Source organism: Lepisosteus oculatus, chromosome 15 (genome assembly GCF_040954835.1).
Source record: "Lepisosteus oculatus isolate fLepOcu1 chromosome 15, fLepOcu1.hap2, whole genome shotgun sequence".
Classification (NCBI taxonomy): Eukaryota; Metazoa; Chordata; class Actinopteri; order Semionotiformes; family Lepisosteidae; genus Lepisosteus; species Lepisosteus oculatus.
Window position 1 is genome coordinate 23486981 of NC_090710.1, and position 23658 is coordinate 23510638.

The following is a 23658-nucleotide window of genomic DNA, read 5'->3' on the forward strand; positions in this document are numbered from 1 at the left end:
GAAAAGAGTAGGGGTGTAACCCCGGCGTCCTGGCCAAATTTCCCATGCTTCCTGATAATCCCCCTCTATGAAGGGCTATGAATAGGCTACATTACTTTGTTCTCCTCCCCCCCCCGGTGGAGCGACATGCCGGTTGGAGTATTTCCTGGTTTGAACCAAAGATTTGGTTCAAACCACCAAATGGAGACGGGTGTGCCGACAAGCGAGGAAAGAGAGAGAAACAATGTGCTCCTTGTTTCTGCCCCTCCAAAACATTAGGTCAGTAAATTCATAAGGTTTAAACCTACTAGAACCTGATGTTAAAATCGACTATCAAATGTTTTTAGTGGTTTGTAACCCATTTCATTACAATCATTAGACAACAAAATTAAGATCTTTTCGAGACTTGGGATGAGATGAGAAATTAATGACTAATGAATAATGGCTCTGAAATTATATATTTTTTTAACTGTGAGAGACATAATGAAAAGGGTGATGTGGAAAGATCCCCAGATTCTGAAGCAAGAAAGAAACCACAGTTTTAGAAGTTACCCATCCATAATCCTTTCAAGAAAAATTAAAAAACAAACAGCGTGCTCTTTACCTGGCCGCATCTTCCTCAAGAAGGAGCTTAACAAACTGGCGAGGGACGTTCAGAGAAAGTACACTCTCTGCCATCTGCTCCAGGATCCGCAGGTGGTTACCATCTGTGGTGGGTAAACGGTACATCCTGCTCATGGTGCCCCCAAATACTGCAAATAGAGGACAGAACAAATTCACCAAGACTGTAGAAGAAAATGGGCTCTTGAACCAGAGCAGCCCTGCTTTTCCAAAACAAGTGAATTAAGGGAAAGTTTCAAGGAGGATACATTGTACCAGTCTATGACGGAATTTAGCCAGGACAATAAGAATATACACATACTCTTACAAACAGTCAGGGATTATTAATGACCAAGCAACCAGGACCTTGGTTTAAGTTTTCTACTGAAGGACTGTAGTTCCTACAAGTGTTTACAGGCACTTTGGACAATTTGGTCCACCTACTGATCCACCAATGTCACTAACAGCAACCAACTGGACTGGGGGATTCCCATCCCTGTAGTGACCAGGCCCAGCCTCCTTAGTTTCTGAGTTCCAATAAACAACATCAGCAGCCGTTCTGGTCATATCAAGCAATACTGCTCAAGCTGTGCATGAAGAGTCCCCAAACTCTCTTAAGTTTTTGAGACCTGATGGAAACAGGCTACATGTGTTTATTATTGCACAATTCTAAACAATGAAAGTATTTCAAGCAAACTGTCATTTTATATTTTGAATATGTATGCAATGAATTTATCACAGCGTTTCTGTCTCATTTTGGTCTGATCCTCTGCAGAGGATACTTTGAAACACATGCAGTATCTGATCTGGACTCTCCATTACTCTGTTCACAGCATGGGTCATCTGTATAATGCCATTTCCCATTATGCTGAGATAGTCCCAGACGTCAGAAACACAGAAAATAATAGCTTCAGCCATTTTAAGCATTGAATTATACTATGTAGCGGCGAGGCTTAATAATAAGGCAGAATTAAGTGTTTCTGAGCTTTCCCAAATTAGGCCTCATTTCTCTGTTCATCTCTGTGGTGCAGCCACAGAGAAACCATTCATGCAAGGTGATTTAAGGTCCAAGGACAGCTCCCAAAGGGGGATGCACTTAGCTAAGCCTGGCTATCATGATCAATGGTCATCCATTGGTGCCTATCTGTCTAGGGAGTGCGAGTTGGACATCTGGACTGCATTACTAAGTGTCAGGACTAAGTGACTCATATCTCACCTTGATCAACCAATCAGGGACTGGTAGGGCCGAGTAACCCACGTGGGACTCTGATGCCCATGGAACTTTCAGCCAATCAATGAGCTGAAGTTCCTCCAGGTAAAAACAGGCAACACAGAGAGCCTGAGAGATTCGACAAGATTGAGATTCAGATTCAACAAGATTCAACAGGAGAATTCCAGGGCAGGACGGCCCAGGAGCAGAAGGCTCCCAAGGGCAGGACATTCTCACAGCGCGCCTCCTGACCATCCTGAGACTCAGCCCGGACAACCACGGAACGGCCAGTGTGTCCGAGTGCCAGAACTTTCCTTTGTTCTAAGAGTCTAGAGTGGAGGTTGCCAGAGAGTAACCAGCAGCAGGCCTCGTGAACAGGTCGGAACTGTGGACAGCTGAATCACTATTCAGAACTAGCTCTTCATCATAAACGAACTGGTCCTCTTCCTGACTTGCTGGGACCCACAGTCATCTTTTCTCCTGTGCACAAACTTTGCTAGTTAATGCCAACAGTGAGCATCAGCAGCGCACCGTCGCAAGCCGCACATCACAGCCTGGCACGGAGCCAGAGAGCGCGGATTGGACAGCAACAGCCTGCAACTGTTTCTTTGTGCCCGCAGGAGATCTGAATCCCCAAAGATTGGATGAGTATTCAACTTCAATGCATTACAGCTCGAGAATTCAATTGTTATCCAAACCAGTTGATATCAATTTAATTCCTAAGAGTTATGTACTTGTTTGAGTATCTAATGTAGAAGTTGTAACCAAGTTCACTTTACGAAACGGTCTTAATGAATGATATACTGAACGTATTTCCTCTTGATATGTGTAACACTTTGTAACTGATTGAATATATATCTTTTGTATTCTGATAACCCTCTCGATAAGATCTGTTAGGTTTATATGCATATTCTATGTATTAATAAATGTATCCTCGTGTATTAGTACCTGTGTGTGCGCGTTGTTTGAGTTATATCGCATGGTTGGATTCTAAAGCCACCAAAAGAATCAACTTTGTGATTTACTGCTACAATTAATAATTGTCTCAGTAAATGCCCAAACCCTACAGAACTGGTGCCTTCAGAGAGCCACTATGATTACATATTTGGCGTCCCTGAACCGGTTTTCTCTACATTTATTTGGCGTCCCTGGGTGGGCGTGGCAAGACTGAAATGAGTCAACCAAGCGGAATAATTCAATATAAAACGCCGCGGGTTTCATACACGACAATACAGTGTGCTGAAAGCAGAAAGGAAAAAAAGTTCCCCTTGCTCTTTAAGCAGTGCTTGATTGTTTTGTGATCTTTTGCAATCTACCGGGTTGATTGCATACTTGATTTTGTAGTTTTCTGTGGTAAAACTGTGATTTCGTACTTAAAAGTAATACTCTTTAAGTTTAACGATGGTTGCTAAAAGGTCTGAATTCGAGTCGCTATTAAGTACTCTCTCTAGCAGCGACAGGTCTGACCACGATCTCTTCCATATCTCCGTCAGCGGAGAAGCTAGGAGAATAAACCTCCATTCTCTGAGAGAGCTAGCGAAGGACATAGAGAGATTTGACCCCGCAGTGTCAGAGAATAATATCGAGAGTTATATTCAGGACCTCAGGTATAACCTGCAGTACCTGCCAAACGCCACAGAACAGGAGAAAGTGTTTCTTGTCAGGAAAACTACCAGCAGAGCTGTACATGAGTGGATGGCTAGGCAGATGAAGAAAGTCTGTAATGACTTTGAGCAGCTTTGTCAAGCACTTATCGAAGAATACAGTGCGTTTATTGACCCGACTGCTGCGATAGCCGCCGCTCTTAACATTAAGCACGAGAGAGCAGAGTCCCCTCGCGAATATTACGAGAGACTTAGACGAACTTATTTTGCAGGGCGAAATGATGAGGGTTGCGAAGAGAACATACATTTCAAGGGTTTATTCATTGCGAATCTCCACCCGTCAGTCAGAAAGATGATCTTAATGCATATAGATGCACAGACCATGAAAATGACTGATATTAAGAGATTCGTGCAGAAAGCCTGGGAGTATGATGTCCAAAGTCGCTCTGAGCAAAAAGCTGCTAAAGCGACTGTGTTCGCCGTCAGAGCCAGCAGGGTTAATTCCCCCCTGCTCGAAGGAGCACAGGCTCCTGAGCTGGCTAAGCCCCGTTCCAAAGCACTCACACAGGACCGCACCCAGCGTCCTAAGTGCCATGAGAACACCGGGGGAGGGAAAGGGCTAGAAAAAACTGAACAAAAGGATTCAGTAGCCGCCCGCCTGGCCAGGCTTGAACAAGCTTTATTAGGACAGGGACAACCGTTCCCCAAGGCTGCCGGAAGCGTGAATGAGCTGATACTCTCCACTGGAGGAGGCGGAGACCCGCCCCCTCTCCCTCCCCCAGTCTATCTGATTGAGCGGAAGGGTTCCTGCCTGGATAAGGTCAGCCACTCCCAAGTGAGTGCTGACTCCACCCCTGAAGTCACAGAGCAGGCAGTAAAACGCAGAGGAAAAGCAAGAAGCTTTTACCTCAAGGCTGCCATGGGAGATGTCTTACCCAGTGAGACACTGATTGACACTGAGGTTGAAAGGTGTTTGATGTCACACGGCAAGCTCAAACGGGTAGAAAAAGAAAAGGGCATGCGACTCAGAGAGGAACCTTTGGTGGATCACCAGAAAGGCAAAGTGTGGAAAAAGGTCAAGGCTCCTAAGCCTTCTGTACAGAAGGAAAGGGGGGCCAAGAGGCAGACTGTGCTCACACAGTGCCCACCGAACACAGAAGCCTATGTGAAGATTCCTTCCGTTCCCTCTGGACAAGAAATAAAAATATTTCCTTGTTCCCCAGATATACAGGGAAGTCGTGTCCCGGCTGAGGTCACAACAGCCTCCCTGCCACAGGAGCGGTGCTCCGAGCAGCCGCCTGATCCACCAGGTAAAGCACACCCCTTCTACATCCCTAAAGAGGAGCAGATCTCCCCACATGGCGATGAGAAGGAGCTTTCCCTGTGCACCCTGGCACCCAAGAGGGTTCAGGAACACCACCCCGCAGTGGTGGAAGGGATCCAGATGGCAGGAGACCAGGTTGGTGATGTAGCCCTCACCCTTGGCCCTGAGAGGTCCTCTATTAGTGAGGATCTGCTTGAGCAGCTGTCGCAGGGCCACCGCCAGGTGCCCCTAGTGCAACATTCACAGGTTAGACAGGAGGTCCAGCTGGACGCTGAGACTACTGCGCTGTGGACACACCTGATCCCAGATGCCGATTCCCTCTGCTGTGACCCAGGGAACCTGCAGTCAGGTAATATTATTTCTCACAACTACCAGGTAGTGAGTGAGACTGACCTGATTGTTCCTGCCTCAACGGCAGGGTTGCCAACACACCCAGTCCCCAGGAAGGGACAGGGAATGAAAGCCGAGCCGGTTTTCTTACAGCCACCAGCTCAGTTTGTCAGTCTGAGTCTGACCAACAGTGGTTCAGCCAGACTGGAGCTGGATGGTAAAGTCACCCGCCTGCCAGTGCAGGACATCGCAAAGAGAGGTGTCAGAATCCCCGCCTGCACTGACATGGGCCTGGTGAGTGATAGTGAGTTCAAAGACAGTGAACTAGCTATCCCAGTGCTGGGGCAGCTCCCTGAACCCCTAGCGAGGGAAGGGGGGAGCGAGCAGGTGTCCTACACCCACGCCCAGCGAACGATTGTAAACATGCCAATAGAGGGATTCCTCAATCAGGAAGTGTGCAGGGTGGACCTGAACAGTGAGAATGGGGTAACAATCCCAGATCACTCAGGTGCTCCAGATGACCACTCAGCCGAGGGTCAGGCATGCTCCACCGCTGCACCGCCCCCTGCAGGGTTCCTAGAGCACAGGCATGAACAAATCGAAAAAGCAGATGCCCTGGAAAAGGAGGAGCAGCATCAGCCGCTGCGTCAGATCTCCCCAGATTTCCAGGATGTTGGTGCCCAAGATGCCACATGGCATACTGAGAAAGACACCATGTACATGCTGCGCCAGCTTAGAAAGGCAACAGTCACTCAGAAGGAGATGACTGGGATCAACCACCCGAAAAGACTTTTGGGAGGACTGATTGCTGCCACCACTGTTGTGCATTTGCTATTTCTGGTAGGTTTGTGTGCTATTGGCACTCTCACCCTGACTGCCCCAAGAAGGCAGGTGTCAGAGATGCCAGAGGGTAGTGACAGACTGTATCAACAGCAGCAAAAGTTGGAAAGCTTAGGGAAAACCCTACAGGCAACTTCCTATGCAACAGGGTTAAACCTTATTCCCCAAACAGTGGACATGATTGTTGGTGTTATACAGTGGGTTTATGCTTGTGTGCAACAGGCCAGAATGTTGACACAAGACCTGTTAAGGGAGTTTGGTGCCACTGTAGCCAGTCTAGCCATGGCACAAATCCCAACCCACTTGATTCCACTCTTCTCAGTAGAGGAGTATGTGACATTAACCCCATCGCTCATAGCTCACCCAGAAGGCAATCCAAGATTGAATTCGGTTCCAAATCTTGAGATGGGTATGGCTACCAAAGCTATCCATTGGCTGTGTCTAAAAGATTCACCAATGAAGGGTGTAAAGCTATTAACGAGCAGAGGGAGGTTAATGAACCCCATGAAGAGCAGGTGGGAAGTAAATGGCTGGTCAGCACACCACATTTAACTGACACTATGACTTGTGACGGGCATGATACAGCTACCACAATGCAGCTACCTAACCAATAGTTTTCCCGAGGAGGCCATAGTACAGCATGGTAACTTAACACTGTACGGTCTGGAACCAGACGATATAAGACCAAACTTGAGGTCTTGGATGCCTTCAGGTGCCACACTATTGAATTGGATAGAAATCCAAGAAACAGTAAGCCCTGAAGAGGTACAGGTAGTTAGTTTGCTTTAATGGAACAAACCTCCAAACCACCCTAGCAGATACCCAACACAGGTGTTGTGGTTTATCGGGGGGCTGGGAACAGGAACTGTTGTTATTGTAACACTACTGCCGGGTAGCTGGATCATGACTGACAGTGTACTCTGAATGATGTACTCTCACATCAAGATGTACTCTGGGTAGCATGAATGAGTCAAAGGTAGCATGTCAAAAGAAAGGAAGTGACTTCTCCCCAAATATCTACCACAGAGGTATCAGATATTGACAGTGAACTTCCTGATGTGTAATTCCTAGACTGAGATAATGTCTCCTACCGTGTTTATACATACTCCAGATGTTATTCATCCTGTTTGTATCCAATGCTGGTTCTGGTATGAATTCTCGAGGAGTAATGTAGACATTTAAGATTAATGTTCTAATGACAAGGGACATCACTTAACTCTGTTTTGTTTTGAAGGCAACAACGCCTCAGGACCTCGTGACCTTCAAAAAGGGGGGATATGTAGCGGCGAGGCTTAATAATAAGGCAGAATTAAGTGTTTCTGAGCTTTCCCAAATTAGGCCTCATTTCTCTGTTCATCTCTGTGGTGCAGCCACAGAGAAACCATTCATGCAAGGTGATTTAAGGTCCAAGGACAGCTCCCAAAGGGGGATGCACTTAGCTAAGCCTGGCTATCATGATCAATGGTCATCCATTGGTGCCTATCTGTCTAGGGAGTGCGAGTTGGACATCTGGACTGCATTACTAAGTGTCAGGACTAAGTGACTCATATCTCACCTTGATCAACCAATCAGGGACTGGTAGGGCCGAGTAACCCACGTGGGACTCTGATGCCCATGGAACTTTCAGCCAATCAATGAGCTGAAGTTCCTCCAGGTAAAAACAGGCAACACAGAGAGCCTGAGAGATTCGACAAGATTGAGATTCAGATTCAACAAGATTCAACAGGAGAATTCCAGGGCAGGACGGCCCAGGAGCAGAAGGCTCCCAAGGGCAGGACATTCTCACAGCGCGCCTCCTGACCATCCTGAGACTCAGCCCGGACAACCACGGAACGGCCAGTGTGTCCGAGTGCCAGAACTTTCCTTTGTTCTAAGAGTCTAGAGTGGAGGTTGCCAGAGAGTAACCAGCAGCAGGCCTCGTGAACAGGTCGGAACTGTGGACAGCTGAATCACTATTCAGAACTAGCTCTTCATCATAAACGAACTGGTCCTCTTCCTGACTTGCTGGGACCCACAGTCATCTTTTCTCCTGTGCACAAACTTTGCTAGTTAATGCCAACAGTGAGCATCAGCAGCGCACCGTCGCAAGCCGCACATCACAGCCTGGCACGGAGCCAGAGAGCGCGGATTGGACAGCAACAGCCTGCAACTGTTTCTTTGTGCCCGCAGGAGATCTGAATCCCCAAAGATTGGATGAGTATTCAACTTCAATGCATTACAGCTCGAGAATTCAATTGTTATCCAAACCAGTTGATATCAATTTAATTCCTAAGAGTTATGTACTTGTTTGAGTATCTAATGTAGAAGTTGTAACCAAGTTCACTTTACGAAACGGTCTTAATGAATGATATACTGAACGTATTTCCTCTTGATATGTGTAACACTTTGTAACTGATTGAATATATATCTTTTGTATTCTGATAACCCTCTCGATAAGATCTGTTAGGTTTATATGCATATTCTATGTATTAATAAATGTATCCTCGTGTATTAGTACCTGTGTGTGCGCGTTGTTTGAGTTATATCGCATGGTTGGATTCTAAAGCCACCAAAAGAATCAACTTTGTGATTTACTGCTACAATTAATAATTGTCTCAGTAAATGCCCAAACCCTACAGAACTGGTGCCTTCAGAGAGCCACTATGATTACATATTTGGCGTCCCTGAACCGGTTTTCTCTACAACTATAACACAGAAGGTGTATTGTAAGTGAAAATTTACACACACCTTGTGATTACTCCCTAAAATATGAGCTTTTTGTGCTGGAAATGCCTCCTCGTTACTGCAATGCAGTGCTGAGACATCCATTAATGACAAGCTTGGTACACATTTGGGAACAATTCTGAGGCTCTGCAGTCTGGATAACAGAATAACCCAAATGCATTTTGCTTCACCTTTATTTTGCTGCAAGCCAGTATTTATCAAACACAACAGAGAACATCTGCATCACAATCTTAACTAAGGATATTTTATTATCAGTGTTTTAGATTTGGCTATAGATTAATGTGGACATCTTATGAAAATACTGCACATCTTTGTATTCATGAACTATTTACTCCACACAGAAGGCAAGTCAGTCTGAAATCAAACCCAAGACTCAAGAGGTATGAGGAAACAGGCATACCAAATGTAATATTTATATTCAAATATTACAAACAGTCAGCTGAATAGCATGTCCAGGGGAGAACAGTGGATTTTTACACTGGTCCTGAGTTTTAGCAAAATAAAGCAGAAAAATGTACACATTTGGCAATGTATCTTCATCCAGATATGTTACTGTATAAACTGCTATCATCCAGTCCAACAGCTCAAAAAGCCCTTCATATTCTCAGAATTCACTTGCAGACACAAATGACAAAACCACAGTACATAAAATAATTTGAAATATTAATCTACAAATAAAAGAATACAACTAAAAATGTAAACTCCATCACTTAAAGAGCTATTTTCATGGAAAAAACTATACAGGCTTTGCTTTTTTGTGTGAACCAAAAATAAATCTTAACCTAATTTTAATGGTATACAGCATGAAAGTGGTATCTTATTTTGTTGTTTCAAAGGATTTTTTAACAGGGCAGAGAAAGAGAATCTCAGCTATTCACACAAGGATGTCACAGTCAGGTGCTGCAATTTTATAAAACAATATGTCAGACTGCTTAATTTCTGCCATTTCTGAGTAGAAAGCTCTTAACAGGCTTAATTTTAATGAACAGTCATGGGTGCAAATGACAAGCTCCCACAATTAGCATATGTTTCTTCCTTCTGCTGAAGCCCAATTGCTTACATTTCAAGCTGACAGTTGAATGAGATGAGTCCTGAAATACCACAGCAGACAAAGGGAAGATAATAGTTACAAACCCCACACATGTGTTAAAGAGTTGGGGAAAAACTGAAATCAATTTGCCTGTGACCAAGAACTTGATTAGAGCAAAACCCAGTTGACAAAGTGTTCCTACAGGACCAGGTGTTGAGAATCACTGTCTTAGGGCATGTCCTTTGTGTGAAAATTAATTTGAGTGAGCTCACAAAAAAGCAACAGATATACCACAACTGCTCTTTAGAGGAGAGGCTGAGCTATTTTTACTGTATATTTATGCATCATAATCTCCTTAGGCACCCATTAAGTAAATATTTCATTATCCTGGGTAAATGCGAGTCCAATTAATAATTAAATGTTTTGGGGGTGTTATTGAGGGTCCAGAGAAGGTGAAGAATCCCAAGGGCCGCCATTAACTTTACTTTGAAAATGGAGGAATTTACAGAAGGGCAATCCAAATAAGCACTTTCACAAGGCCTTTTCCAGTTTTAATCTGAGATCATAATGGAGTTTCAGTATACGGCTTCTTAAGTAGCAGTTTATCTGACATTAGTTTCAGTTTGAGAATATAAAAATCATTGAGGTGTTGAATTTTTTTATTATGAATAAACATTTCTTAAACACTAAGGATTAAAAGAAATCATGGTTATCCAATCCTGGTCCTCTAGGGCATCCAATCCTGCCAGTGTTTCTGCAGTTTTTCATTCCATCTCATATATTAATCTTAACCAGCTCACTGTCATGTTACCTGGACAACTCCTCAACAACCTCTTCAGTGCATTCAACCAGTGCATTGAAGAACCCTAGGAAATCTGTACTCACACTGGATCACGAAGCTTGAAAGGGTTCTGGGAAATTCTGATGAGTGTTTATCGATAAACACTTCACACCTTCCCTCAAAATAATCTCAACTGAGAAAGTTCTAGTACTGTATACTCATTATATCAAAGCACTGAATGAAATGTATCCAGGGAATACATTCAGGCACAAATGGATCAGAATCAGATTTGACAAAAATGTCAAAAAACATCCCCTTTCTATGAAAACCAAGCGATTGTAAACTTAGATTTTTCAATGGGATTTTGAAATGCAACTTTCAAAATACTGTAGATGTACAGTACATGTACCTAACATTATTTTCTCATATGTCCTATATAAGCCATGTGTAGCCTCATTAAATACCATAAGTATCTCTGATTCAGCATGCTATTACCCTCATCTAATTGATTGTTTTCCAAAATGCCATAATTGTAGAAACAAAATAACTTATTGCATTAGAAACAAATAATTGTTAAAATATGTGAAGTCTATGTTACATGTACAGTTTTCATGTAGACGTAGAATTGCCCCTTAGTAGCAATTATCAATTATGTTGTTTTTGTCTAACAGAAACGTTGTTCCTGCATATGTGAGCAGACATCTTGAAAGACAGATTGATCCATTTTGAATTAATATCTTCAGTGGGAAATGAATCACTCAAACTACTTTGGCTGTGGACTGACACGCAGCGGACACTGTCAATCCCGATTGCCCTATGTGCTCTACTTTGCAATTCAAAACGCACAAGTAAGATAATTCCCATCCCAAAAAACTTTAACCCATCCCAGTATTTAATTACACAGCTTACCCGTTTTGTTATCACAGCAGTGTAGTTTCACACAGGAAATTAATTTACCACTTGCTAAAAATAGAAAGCTAAAGCTGGTTATTAACTCTTTCCTAAACAGCAGGAATAAAAATCCCTCTGGGCCCTACCTGACTTTAGTAAAGTGTCTTTGCATAAAGAAGCATATTTTGCTCTTATTCCTAAGGATTCTGTCAGGCTTTCGTCGACGGGGAGGACTGTCTGAAATACAGAAGAATAACAGTTCTGAATTAGTGGCACTGGAACAGAAAATCAGCACCGGGCAAAGGGAAGGAAGCAAAACAGGCATGGAACAATTAAGTAATACTGTCAAGCCTGTTTGTACAAGGAAGTGCTTTCCTACTAAAAAAGGTGTTGGAGGATGCAACTGACCCGTTTTCCCAAGAAAGTATAAACAATATTGCGTCTGTTGGGCCTCCAAGTGTCAAAGGTGCTTAACATTCAAGATGTTATTTCTTTCTTTCTACTCTTCACCAAGGAATTAACCTTTACTTTGCAGGCTGCACACTGACACTGCTCCCTACTCAAACCTCAGGGAACAATTAAGACAACTCTGGTATGTTTTCAATCCAGCAATACAGTTAGCGGCTTAGACACTTTTACTCTTGGAGAAAAAACCTGTCTTGACACAGGTTTCTCAAGAGCGTACATATCTTTAAACATGAGAGTACTCTTTTTAACTCCTTTGTACACATTCATAGGTCCCAAGTAGCTCTGTTGGTTGAGCACGAGACTCATAATCTCAGGGTAGTGGGTTTGTGTCCCACATCGGGTGCCAGGTCCTCCATGTTGGAGGTTGGGCACAAGGCTAACAACCCTGTCCTGTACAAAACTAATGTTATGGTAACAGCAACAGGATGTTGCTGCCCCTTCATGCCGGAAGGTATAACGGGCAAACATCTTCATCCATAGATTCTGCTACTTAGACCTATATTAATGAGCCCGATAGTCTCAAAGTTTTCAAATCTCAACATAACCCTTTTTAGAATCTGGGTCAAACCTTTGCTTATAAGTTCAATCGCAGTCTATTCAAAAACACTTTTTTCCTGGGCGCTTAAACAGATCTGGTACATAACGATAATGTCATTTTAGGATGATAGATTTGGGAAGCCATAATTGTTGAAGGTTTGCCTTCTTACTGCCATATGGCTGTACAGAGAAAAAATAATTAAAATAAAAATCACATTTTCATGTAATTAGCATATAGCTGTAGAAAATCATTGATAGAAAATGGACTGCATTTGTTACCAAGGAGATAGGCTTCTTTCTATACATAGAATGTACAATTTATTTTTTAAGTATTTGATATGAAAAATAAATAGAACGAAACAAAAACAATTAGTCTTTCTACAGGTAGATTTTATCTTTCACAGTTTCATAAATGCAAACTGCACATAGTAAAAGGTTATGTTGCCATGGAGACAATTTGCCATGAAATGTCCCATCCTGGCTTGTTGTAATATACAGCACAATATCAAGTACAAAGCTGTTATTTACCCTTCCATTGATTGTGTCTGGTAGCCTTGTCACAGGAGACCTTTGGTCTCTCTTCTCCTCCATCTGCCAGGCTATGATTGTGATGTTGCCCACACGTTCATTTTCAGCAGATCTGCAGTAACAGGAAATTCCAGGGTTTTATTTAGGAGCTCATGGCATACAATACAGGTTCTGTTATTTGGGAGCGAAATGACAGGTTTTTATTATTTTCACTGAAGTAATTCTAATTTACTTGATTGCCACAATGTGAAAAAATTGAGAATTCCTTTATTAATCCACTAATGTTAGACGGGGAATTCGTAGCATCTTGTGAGACAGCCCTATAGCTTTCCATTACACGGTCAGTTATCTTGCCAAACATTTAGTATTATGTGAACTAATTTCCACTGTCAGAAAGCACGTATACTGTATATGCAAGAACATTGTATCATCTCAGAAGGACAGCAGATTATCTGGTGATGTTTGAATACAAATTAAACTCATTCATTAAGGCTCTGCTCAAAGCAATTGTTTTAAGAGAACTTTCCCAAGCAGGAACACCAGACCCAGAGCACGTGTTACAAAGCAAATAATGCACCATATACTGGTAATACCATCTGTGTTTCAAATTACAAAGATTGTTGAGGTCAACTGCATGACTGAAAGTTGGCAAATAAAAGAAAGTTAATAAGAACCTGAAGCATAAAATACAGTTATAGGATCATCAGATCAGGGACAGGATTCCTGTTCTCAGTAGGGAATTTAGTGTTGTAAAGTTAAAAAAGTATACAAGCACATTCACCCCAGTGGTAGTTCACATACTGTATTAGCAGATTGAGCGGGAAGAGTCATAGTCCATTAACCAAGCTAAAAACCACCAAAACATTCACACAGGTGTGAAACCATACAACAGCAATCAGCGCTGGAGTAGCTGAAGTTGGTCAGAAAACTTGAAGAGGCACCTACGCCTTCACAAAGAGGAGTCGTTACAATCGCAGTGATAAAACGTTCAATCGTTTACCACCTTAAAAAGTCACCAGCAAATTAACTAGGAGACAGAACATTTAGCTGCAGTCAGTGTGGGAAGTATTTCAGTATTTTTAGGAGACCTGAAGAGGCTCCACTGCACTCACACATGCAAGAGACTGTTCAGCTACAGTGTGGGAAGCCGGAGTGTGGGAAGAGTTTTCTATCAAATTGATAAGGCACAAATACACAAACACTGAACAATCCTTACATTCTTTTGTACTTGTAGGAGGATATTTAATTATTCAGAAGCTTCAAAAACCAACAATACCATTTTTACAGACAGGCCTACAGTACATGCACAAATGCCCTCGATCAAAGTTTTTTTTTAATTATTTTACCTGAGCATAAGGTGTAACCTGTGCTGCTTCTCTTGTAATAGCTCTTTCACAGTGAACATTGCAGAACCCAGCAAGTACATCTGGTAAGGATGATAAAAATAATGTTACTTACAAATCATTCAGTAGGGGGAGCCACAGTTAAAATGTAGAACTCACTTTTTCAGATATTTCCTGCACATGCATCTTTCAGATTCACCCATGCTAAGTACTTTATAATATGAAAACTGTACTTTATAACCACTGTAGCCAGTACTTCACATTTAATCCAAATATTTATTCTTTTATGTAGTACGATGGTGAAATATTCATTAATTTCAGTCCACATTAGAAACACTGAAGAAAAGACTGTATTGGGGATTTCACATATTTCATGGTGCTATCATTAGTTAGTAAACCACGTAAGTATTGACATAATAACCATTCGCTCCAACGAATCCACTGGCAATGGCAATCCACCAATCAGAGGTGAAGAACTGGCATCAACCAGCCCCCACAGCACCCAAAAATTAATGAAGGGCCTTTCTCGCACACAAGTATGGAAACAGACACTGCGGCAACTTACTGAGAAAAAAATTGGCTTTATTTAAAGGTTAGCAGTCATCATCACAGGTCAAACACTTAAATGTTCGAACAGTTACTCAAAGGAGTGAGCTAATCGAGTGGATACAACCACAAGACAAATGATGTCCATGTCATATATTTGTGCCACAAGCTTTCCAAGGTTTTGAAGACCTAAAGTACAGCAACTTCTTACCGTTCCCTGAGATCGGTCCTTGACATCGTACACCGAGAGCTTCACCTGTGTCTGTTGATTGATCAGAGAGTCCTGGAAGAAGGCAATGCTGCTCAGAAAAATTGGGTTGCTTGTGCCCTGTGGGATGAAAAACAAGAACATCAATAATCCTGCTTTGTCTGTTTCCTTCATTATTATTAACAGTATTGACACATGTGCTCATTAACCCATAGAAGAGTTTATTCAGGTACGTTAATATGCTAAATTGCCTTACTGCTTGTGATAGGAATTGATGCACACTTTAAAAAATTATTAAAATGAAAATGAACATTTTTACATCAACTCCACAGATTTTTTTCTAAAATTATTTCCCTTCTCTTGGTGATCAGCTGTTTTTCCCATTAAAATAATTTTATTTCGATATTCTGTCATTAATAATCATAGTAATTGTTATCCTTACCTCTATAATCTCTGTCTGGGCATGCTTTGTCCAAAATGCTTGAGGAGGAGTAGTAACACTAACTGCCACAAAGCTGTTAGGTTTTCGATCTAAAGCTGGTGTAATTAACTCACTGCAAGCTAGGGAAACAAACCACAAACAAGTTAGTGAGAACTCAACAGAAATGTCAGTCTGCTTGTGAAGCAGGCCGACAAACCTGTTAAAAGTTTTAAAAAAGCAACCTAAGATACTGCAACCAAACAGCGAGCTGACCAAAAGATTTCCCATTTTATATGGCAATATTGATAAGGTCTCTAAAATAGGAGAAGAAAGAGGATCTGCAGACTTGCTCTTCTGAAATGTCCACTTGTTAAGGCCATTCATCTGTTAATAGGGAACCAGCTCCACAGTTCCTTCCTGGAGAATTAGCAGCCATTCGAGGACCAGCGTCTGTCTCACTGCTGTTTCAGCAAGCAGATGACTGGCAAATGTCAGGAACTGCAGTTTAACCATTAGTCAAGAGGACCTGGCTCAAATAGGCTAACATCCACTCCTATCTCACTGTCCCTCTGCACTTATACTGTATGTCACCACTTGAAGAAGTCGGCGAGTGATGTGACTCTGGCTGGGAACAGTGACACCTGTGCCACAGGACAACTACGTTTTATGTTAAAGTCTAACATAACTGAGACTGGATCATGTGGGAGTGGGAAGCAGTCCCTTATGAATTTGTACCGCAGCACCATAGAAAGTGTCCTCACTGGTGGCATCACTGTGTGGTAGAGCAATACTACAATGCATGACAAAGATGCACTACAAAAGGGTTGTGCCAACGGCACAGAGGATTATAGGATGTGATTTACCATCAATAGGTGAGATTCACACCATCCGCTGTGGCAATAAAGCCTGATCCATCATTCAGGATCCCAACCACAACTGTTACCCGATCTGCACTCTGGCAAGCGGTACCGAAATATTAAAGCAAGGACCATTAGACTTAAGAACAGCTTCTATCCCACTGCAGTACACATTCTCAACAGCTGACTGCAATGCCTCAGACTCAATACACACCTGCACTATGCACTTTTTGCATGGTCTACCTTGGTTTTTTTCACTAATACACAACATATGTATTCTTCCTGTTGTTGTTATTTATTATAATTAATAATTATTATAATAACTACTTTTATAATGTTATTAGTTATTATAATTTATTATTTGTAATGTACTGTCTGCATTGAGTAGTGTTGTCTGTTGTACTGTATATGTCCCGTGAGATCAGCGCGATTGAGAATTCCAATGTACGTGTACATACTGTATGGATGTAAACTACTTACCTACTCTATTCTACTACGCATATTGTAGATGTCATACCTGTAATGGTGGCCCATTATTTTTATTCTGGTTATTATACACTGTTTATAAAACAAATGTGTAACCAATTTGAAATATCCCAAACCAGAAAAGGGAACTGTCAACCTATGGACTTTATGCAACATTGTTTTAGAATAATTTAAAGCCATAATTTAAAACAGGATTATGGGTGGACGGAACAATCTGTCCATGCAGACAGCTGAAGATTTGCTGGAAACCTCCTAGACAGGCCATTTTTAAATCAATATACTGCTAACTAACCAAAATGGCAATGTCAGACTAAGAATTATCTCCTTTTTGTAATCTTTTTTGTGGTTTGGTATTCACAATGTTTGCCATAAACTCCAGTTTATTGTCCACGTCACCCAGTTTTCAGAGAAATAAACAGAATTAAGCCATTTTTTCCCTTTCTCAATAACACATTTAATCCCACTAAAGCCTAGAAGACTCAATATTGGGAAAAAAAACACTTAGATCATTTTGCCCAAAACATTTCCAAACTGAATGAACAGATTGAACTATTATGTTTTAAAGAAACATTAAACAATGACTTAAATCAGCTGCATTCTTATTCTCGTTGTAGAAGGAATGTGATAACATATACATCTTCCTTCTGAAATCTGTTCTTTAAAAAATTCCAAAGGCATTTCTACAGCGCAGTGTTTCAGTTATGAACAGACGTCTTTCATCATATCTTTCATCACTGAAAGCAAAATTATGAAAATTTAAGAAATTATGCAACTGAATTACTTTAAAGACGGAAGGAGATAAGCAATGTCACATTACCTAAAATGTCTGGCTTTTAAGTAATTAAAATAGCATGAACAGTATGGGTTCTGTAGGGTGTGTCTGCACTGTGGTACACAATTTGTGTCAAAACACACATTGTGCACCATACCTCATCAAATTTAACGCTTCGCTTTTCAGCTGCCATCACGGAGATCTGACTGATAAACCAGAACACATGTGATTAACAATACTAAACGAGAACAAGCACATCTGGATCTTTTCAAGGCTGATCTAACATCGTGGAGACAATATGTACGAAATCTCCTGAGATGGGTGATCACTGCAGTCACTAGATGCCCGTAAAGCCCTAAGCATATTTATAAAAATCCATTCCCAGCTGTCTGATGAAGATGTACAGCTGCTCTGTGAAAAACATTTCTCGACTCAGCAGCCTTGCTTCTGGCTGGAAGTAAATTCTTTTGCAGCTGTGCCATACAGGAAGTAAAACATGAAAAAAGGAGGGTTTGTGCCTTCCTCCCAGTAATCTGTACTGGGGCCCACCAAGTGAGAGCTGGGCTAGTAAAGACGTTGGATGACGTTAAATAACAGTGTATTAAACACTACACGACATCATGGCTGAAGAAAATGAATTGAATCAGCGTCTAACATACAGTTATCATTTTAGAAGCAAATTCAAATGGAAATTGACATATAGGAGAGAAGTCTTGGAGCCTCATTCGAGTACAGCATTGTTGTTGTGCTTTCTAGCTGCCAGTGAGAAAGCTGACTTTCAGCACCACGTTGTGTAGTTTTCCACCTACAGTACATGGTGTAACAGTCTAGGGGGGAGATCTACCGCTACAGCAAAGCTGACAGGGAATTGCAGTCACTAGAACGCAACTAAGTGGGATCAGTATACTCAACATAATAATACTCAAATACAGAAGAAAAGTGCTTCTTCAAATACCCACAATTTAACCAAACTTCAAAATATTTCACTGATCCTGTGTCACAGGCTCTCATTATACTGAACTAACCTGTGGGCTGCAAGGGATACATTTCAGATAACTTTCATCCCTTCGCCCTGGCAAGTGGTATGAATTTAACAGTAACCTCAATGGATTTAACAGTAACCTCATATACAGGTAGCTCACAGTAACACACAGCTCTGTCACAGCAGTACAATGTTGTATTTTTAACAACACACCTTTAAAAATGAACAAAGCCATCTTTCCCACCATTTTGAGCTTGTGATAATTTAACAAGAAAAACACAATATCTGCCAATCTATCCAAAAGGCCCACAGCGAGTTCTCACGACTTACCTAAACTAAATTCCAACACCGGTTCATCTGGATCTTGGCTGTTTCCTGAAAGACATAAAAAAATGGGATGATAAACTCCAAGCAATTTGGAATATTTGAAACCTAAAAGAAAGAAATGCAGCAGAAAGATCACAGTCAATTTACTTTTTCCTAAAACCTCCTGACATTTTTTGGAAAGAAAAGCTAAACCTGCCTGAATGACAACGGAACGACATATTTCGTATTCACCAATTTTCTAAGGTATCATACAATTCAGGCTCCCAGCAAGCAAGGCGTGCTACTCCCTGGATGGGACAGTAGTCCATCTCAGAGTACACACAGACACAGATACAGACATGCCCATACAGTACTAACATCAGGGCTGAGTTTTTCAGAAGCCAGTTAATCTACCAGTACGTCTATGGATTGTGAGGGCATACCGAAGCACCTGGAGGAGATCCTCGTGAACATCAGGAGAACACACAAACTCAAAGAGCACCCCAGATCCAGGCTGGAATTGGAGCCAGGACCCCAGTGCTGTGAGGCAGCAAAGCTAACCACTGTGCCACCGAGCCACCTGTCATTCATCCGTAGCCTGTACGAAAGAGGGGAAAACAGGACCGCGCACACCTGCCAGGGTGAGTCCCAGCATCTCGGAGGAGAGGTCGAAGGTGGTGGCGCGGTAAACGGACCACGGCCGGTGGCGAGGGCTGCGCTCTCTGGCAGACATCTTGTCATGAGGAGAGGGAGGCTCCTGCACGCCTGCAGCGGATGGGTCTTCACTCACAGCGGGGGGGGAGGGGAGCCGTGCCTGCCTGCCCTCTTCAGTCCCTCCCTACCAGCCTGCGGGCAGAAACAGAAGCAGCAGAATGAACGGTCTGAAGCAGAAGACGAAGAAGCTGTGTTTAATGGCAGGGAGCGGCCAAGAGAGGGGACAGTGGAGTTTCAATCCACTTGATATCTTATGAATTAATTGGCTTTTATTTTGTGCCAATTGCTCAAAATCAATACTAATCTTAAAAGACCTAGCACACACAAGTTGCTCCCTGGGATTCTCAAGTATTGTTTTGATTAGCATACATATTATCTTTCTCTGTTCTTTGTTTAGACAGCAGGTCGAGACCTAATAGTACAAGTACCTCCCAGCTGGAGTCTGGTGAATGTTCAGCTGTGACTGGAATTCCCAAGCGGAGTGCTATCAGAGTAATGAGGGTTTAAGTCCGAGACCACTACTGTACCCTCATCATGTAACTAGAGTAACGTCTGTGGCTTGCTGGACACCTCTTTGATTGCAGTGCAATTTTCCATGCGTACAAGCAATTTTCACCCCTCCGGTGCAAGTATAAATGTTATAGCAGTGAGCTGGAGTGATTGACCAGATCACTCCAGACTAGGGGAATGGGTAGGCAACAAAAATAGAGAAAAAGACACTAAAATGCTTCAAAAGCAACATTTGTGCAGGGAATTACATGGTAGAGACAACCTATACAAAACTGTACTGAGTATCAGATATAACATTATATACTGCATTTACAGTATCTTCATATCTCTCAGTCTTTGTCTCAGACCCCTGACCACTAAGAAAACATCTCCCTGAGAGGTGTAAATGATGACACTCGCCAGGTGTTTCACCATTGTCTCGTAGACACTGAGACACCCCAACAGTCACTTCAATAGCTGTAACTATCAGAATTACAGATACAATACTTATAGGCACATATACCAAAATAGGGATAAACCAAAATATCACACAATGCACAGGATATCTGATAATTAAGAAGAAACTGTGTGCCATATTTCCCTGATTTACTGAAATATTGTTTTTGTTTTTTCAATCCACATAAACTGCAAGAACATTGCAAACAGCCATGTTTGACATGGGAAACCGTTCCCCTAGGTATTGGTAGTCTAGATTCAATGAGTAAAAATTGCTTTTTTGGGCAGCTTACAAAATAAACACAAGTGACCCTGGTATAAATTGACACTTAATTTAGGGGCTGTAGAACTTGGAAACTTCGTTCAGTTGTTCATCTTAACGTTTTGTTCTTCAATAAAAACATTCAAATTAAACTAAAACAATTTTGTCTATAAATATCTATAGATATAAACTGCACCAATCGAAGAGCACATTTGAGGGAGACTTTACATTTCTGGTCATTTACTTAATTTTTTATCCTTAAGTTATTTTATTATTCCTTTCCAACGTAAAAGTGTGTCTGCATGAAGAAAAAATTTTACCTGACAACAGAGAACTGAAATCTATTGGAACATCTTCCTCAGGCAATGACCGTGAAAAATGTCTCCAGCAGCACAGATTTTTTCACATTATTTCTGCTTGAATAATGAAGATTTACATTATGAGCTGGGAGTACAAGCCAGCTTTTTCACTGTGGGACACCCAAGTTCGAAATTCATTTAAACAAAATTAGTTTGGTGATGCTTGCAGGGACAGGCCCCAGCTCTCCCACAACCATGTTTTGGATAAAGAGGTTAGAAAATGGATGGATAGGTGAGTTCAATCTACCCCATAATCCATAGCTACAAAGCATTAGACACGACACTGTGCCTGTGGCTGGAAGGTTGCCGGTTCAAATTCTACGACCGGCAGAGGAATCCTACTCCGTTGGGCCCCTGAGCAAGGCCCTTAACCCTAACTGTTCCAGGGGCGCCGTATAAATGGCTGACCCTGTGCTCTGAACCCAGGGTTCTCTCTCCCCGTCTGTGTGCCTGTGTGTCTCATGGAGAGCAAGCTGGGGTATGATAAAAGACAAATTCCTAATGCAAGAAATTGTACTGTATATGGCTAATAAAGTGATCTTCTCTTTGGTGACAAAAGGTGAAGGCTTGAGGGAGTACTGTAAACAATGAACCAATGTTCCAGACCAGCGGGCCAGAGAGAAAGATCAGGCTGCTCTTACTGAACCTGTCCTGTCAAAAGAAGAGTGTGAACAGTGTTGCCTGTGCAGTAATTATTCACTAGGGATTAAAAATTAATAATAACAAAAAAGGGTAGAGCATGGGTAGAGCTTAAAATTCAAAGGCATTTTGCATTCGAAACCATCTGCTAAGGTTTTCAGTTGGAAAAAAAAACATGTATTACAAAACAACTTATTTCAATTTTTAAACAATCCATTAATAATTCAATGAATTGAATACAATTCTATTATTACAGCAGACAGCAATGTTTTGCGTTACAGGGCCAAGCCAGTGTTTGCAGAATGTTATGAAACACAACCTGTAATGTTGTCAAAGACAACGAAACACTCAGGAGGGGGTAGACACTATCTGCTTCCAATTAAATTCACATCAGACTGAGACAAAATTGTTTCGAAACAGAGGATAACAGAGGATTTTGCGAGTCCTTCAGTAGGTTTTTGATCTTCGGGATCTGTGGTCAAAATCCCAGCCACTTATTTCACAGGCATTCTATGAGGAAATGCCCAAGCAATACTGTGATTTAGGAAGACTTACAAACCAAGACACAGATGAATGGTACTGCATGTTCAGCTGGTATGGTATGAACATGGAAACTGGGTAAATTATAACTGAATTCTGAAGTGTAGTTTGTACTTTTTTCCCCTAAGACCTCAATTACTACTGTTTGTTGAAAAATGTGGACGCATTACGATAAAGAAAACTCTCCTACTCCACACTCTCATATAGACTCCTTGTCTAGAGTTAACTTCATAGCATTCTCTTATCGTTTGACTTCAAGGTCCAGAGAGAGAAGACTCAGGCTACCCTTACTGAAGTTGTAGACATGTACCATGTAAAGAATGTGCCTAACATAACTAAGGGCCAGAGACCTGGAGCTAGCTAAAAATGAAAAAAAAAAAAACAGCCTTGACAATGGTCATATTGATTCAGACCACAGCTGTGAAAATATACCAACTGCCATCCTGCAATGACAAAAATAGATACAATGACAGCAGCTTCTAAACTACTGTGCCTGTAAATAAAAAAATAGCAAAAAAAAAGATACCAAATGCATGTTTACACTGAGTCGCAACAGATAAAGAACGACTACTGCACATGACAACAGTAACTAGGAGAGACATTTTTAAAGTGTTTTCTACATAGTAAATCTCAGATCATGAAAATTCTAAAATTGGGAAGCACTTGCAAAGTCTTATCCTTGATCATAATCCCATTTCCCAATTTTAACCTCAATTTTTACAAATTTCATTTCGTTCTTTATTTCATTTTTATCCTAGACGTTAAATTGAACAAATTCTGTGTACTTCAAGGGAGGATGAAGCAGCTCCCCACTTTCATGAAAGCCATATTCGGGATCCCTTCAGATGAAAAATAAGTATGAAGCACTTTATAAGTGCAATGAATTATTAATAATTAGAAGCAATTTCTGTCCTGAGAATGCAGACCTTTCTTTATATATATGTAATCAGAGGGAGAAATCAGCCAACAAATCTTAGACTGCCAGTTACAAATCTACAACGGGAGACTTTTTACAGTGATGTACTGACAAATAAATGTAATTTTAAGCGAAAAAATTAAAATGTGCATTGCATGAGATGGATGTGAACAAATGGGGAAACTGAGATATCACAAGACATTACAGATGATTTGCCAATCTGAATCTTCAGCGCCAAATAATGCAGCATTTGATAGTTTACAGCACATGCTCATATTATCTATGATCTTGCAAAGCCTTGATGCTCAAATGGTGAAAGTGCACTGGCCCCAGATCTGCCAAATTCTTAATGTGGTCTAAACAGTGTCTGATTAACTTTGCTGTGATCCAAATGATGGCAGTCCCTGCCTTTCTGTTTTTTTAGCCCTATCAAGCCTAATAAAAAGAGTTGGCTCATTTTTTATTCTACAGTACATCACTAATCCTAACAGCAGCTCTCAGATTTAGCCATTTGTG

At 41.5% G+C, this 23658-nt stretch overlaps 1 protein-coding gene across 18 annotated transcripts in view; it reads right to left on the reverse strand.

The window, feature by feature from the left end:
- Positions 1–23658, reverse strand: part of LOC102695688 (inositol polyphosphate-4-phosphatase type I A) — an 82391-nt gene that overhangs the window by 29482 nt on the left and 29251 nt on the right. For all 18 annotated transcript variants that reach the window (XM_069178718.1, XM_015364281.2, XM_015364276.2 and 15 more), the window contains exons 3-10: positions 19401–19613; positions 18792–18836; positions 15386–15504; positions 14947–15063; positions 14193–14272; positions 12847–12958; positions 11460–11550; positions 584–731 (exon numbers count right to left, since the gene is read on the reverse strand). In XM_069178718.1, the coding sequence (XP_069034819.1) occupies positions 584–731; positions 11460–11550; positions 12847–12958; positions 14193–14272; positions 14947–15063; positions 15386–15504; positions 18792–18836; positions 19401–19500 (812 nt within the window). In that variant the 5' untranslated portion in view covers positions 19501–19613. The remainder of the gene's footprint in view (positions 1–583; positions 732–11459; positions 11551–12846; positions 12959–14192; positions 14273–14946; positions 15064–15385; positions 15505–18791; positions 18837–19400; positions 19614–23658) is intronic.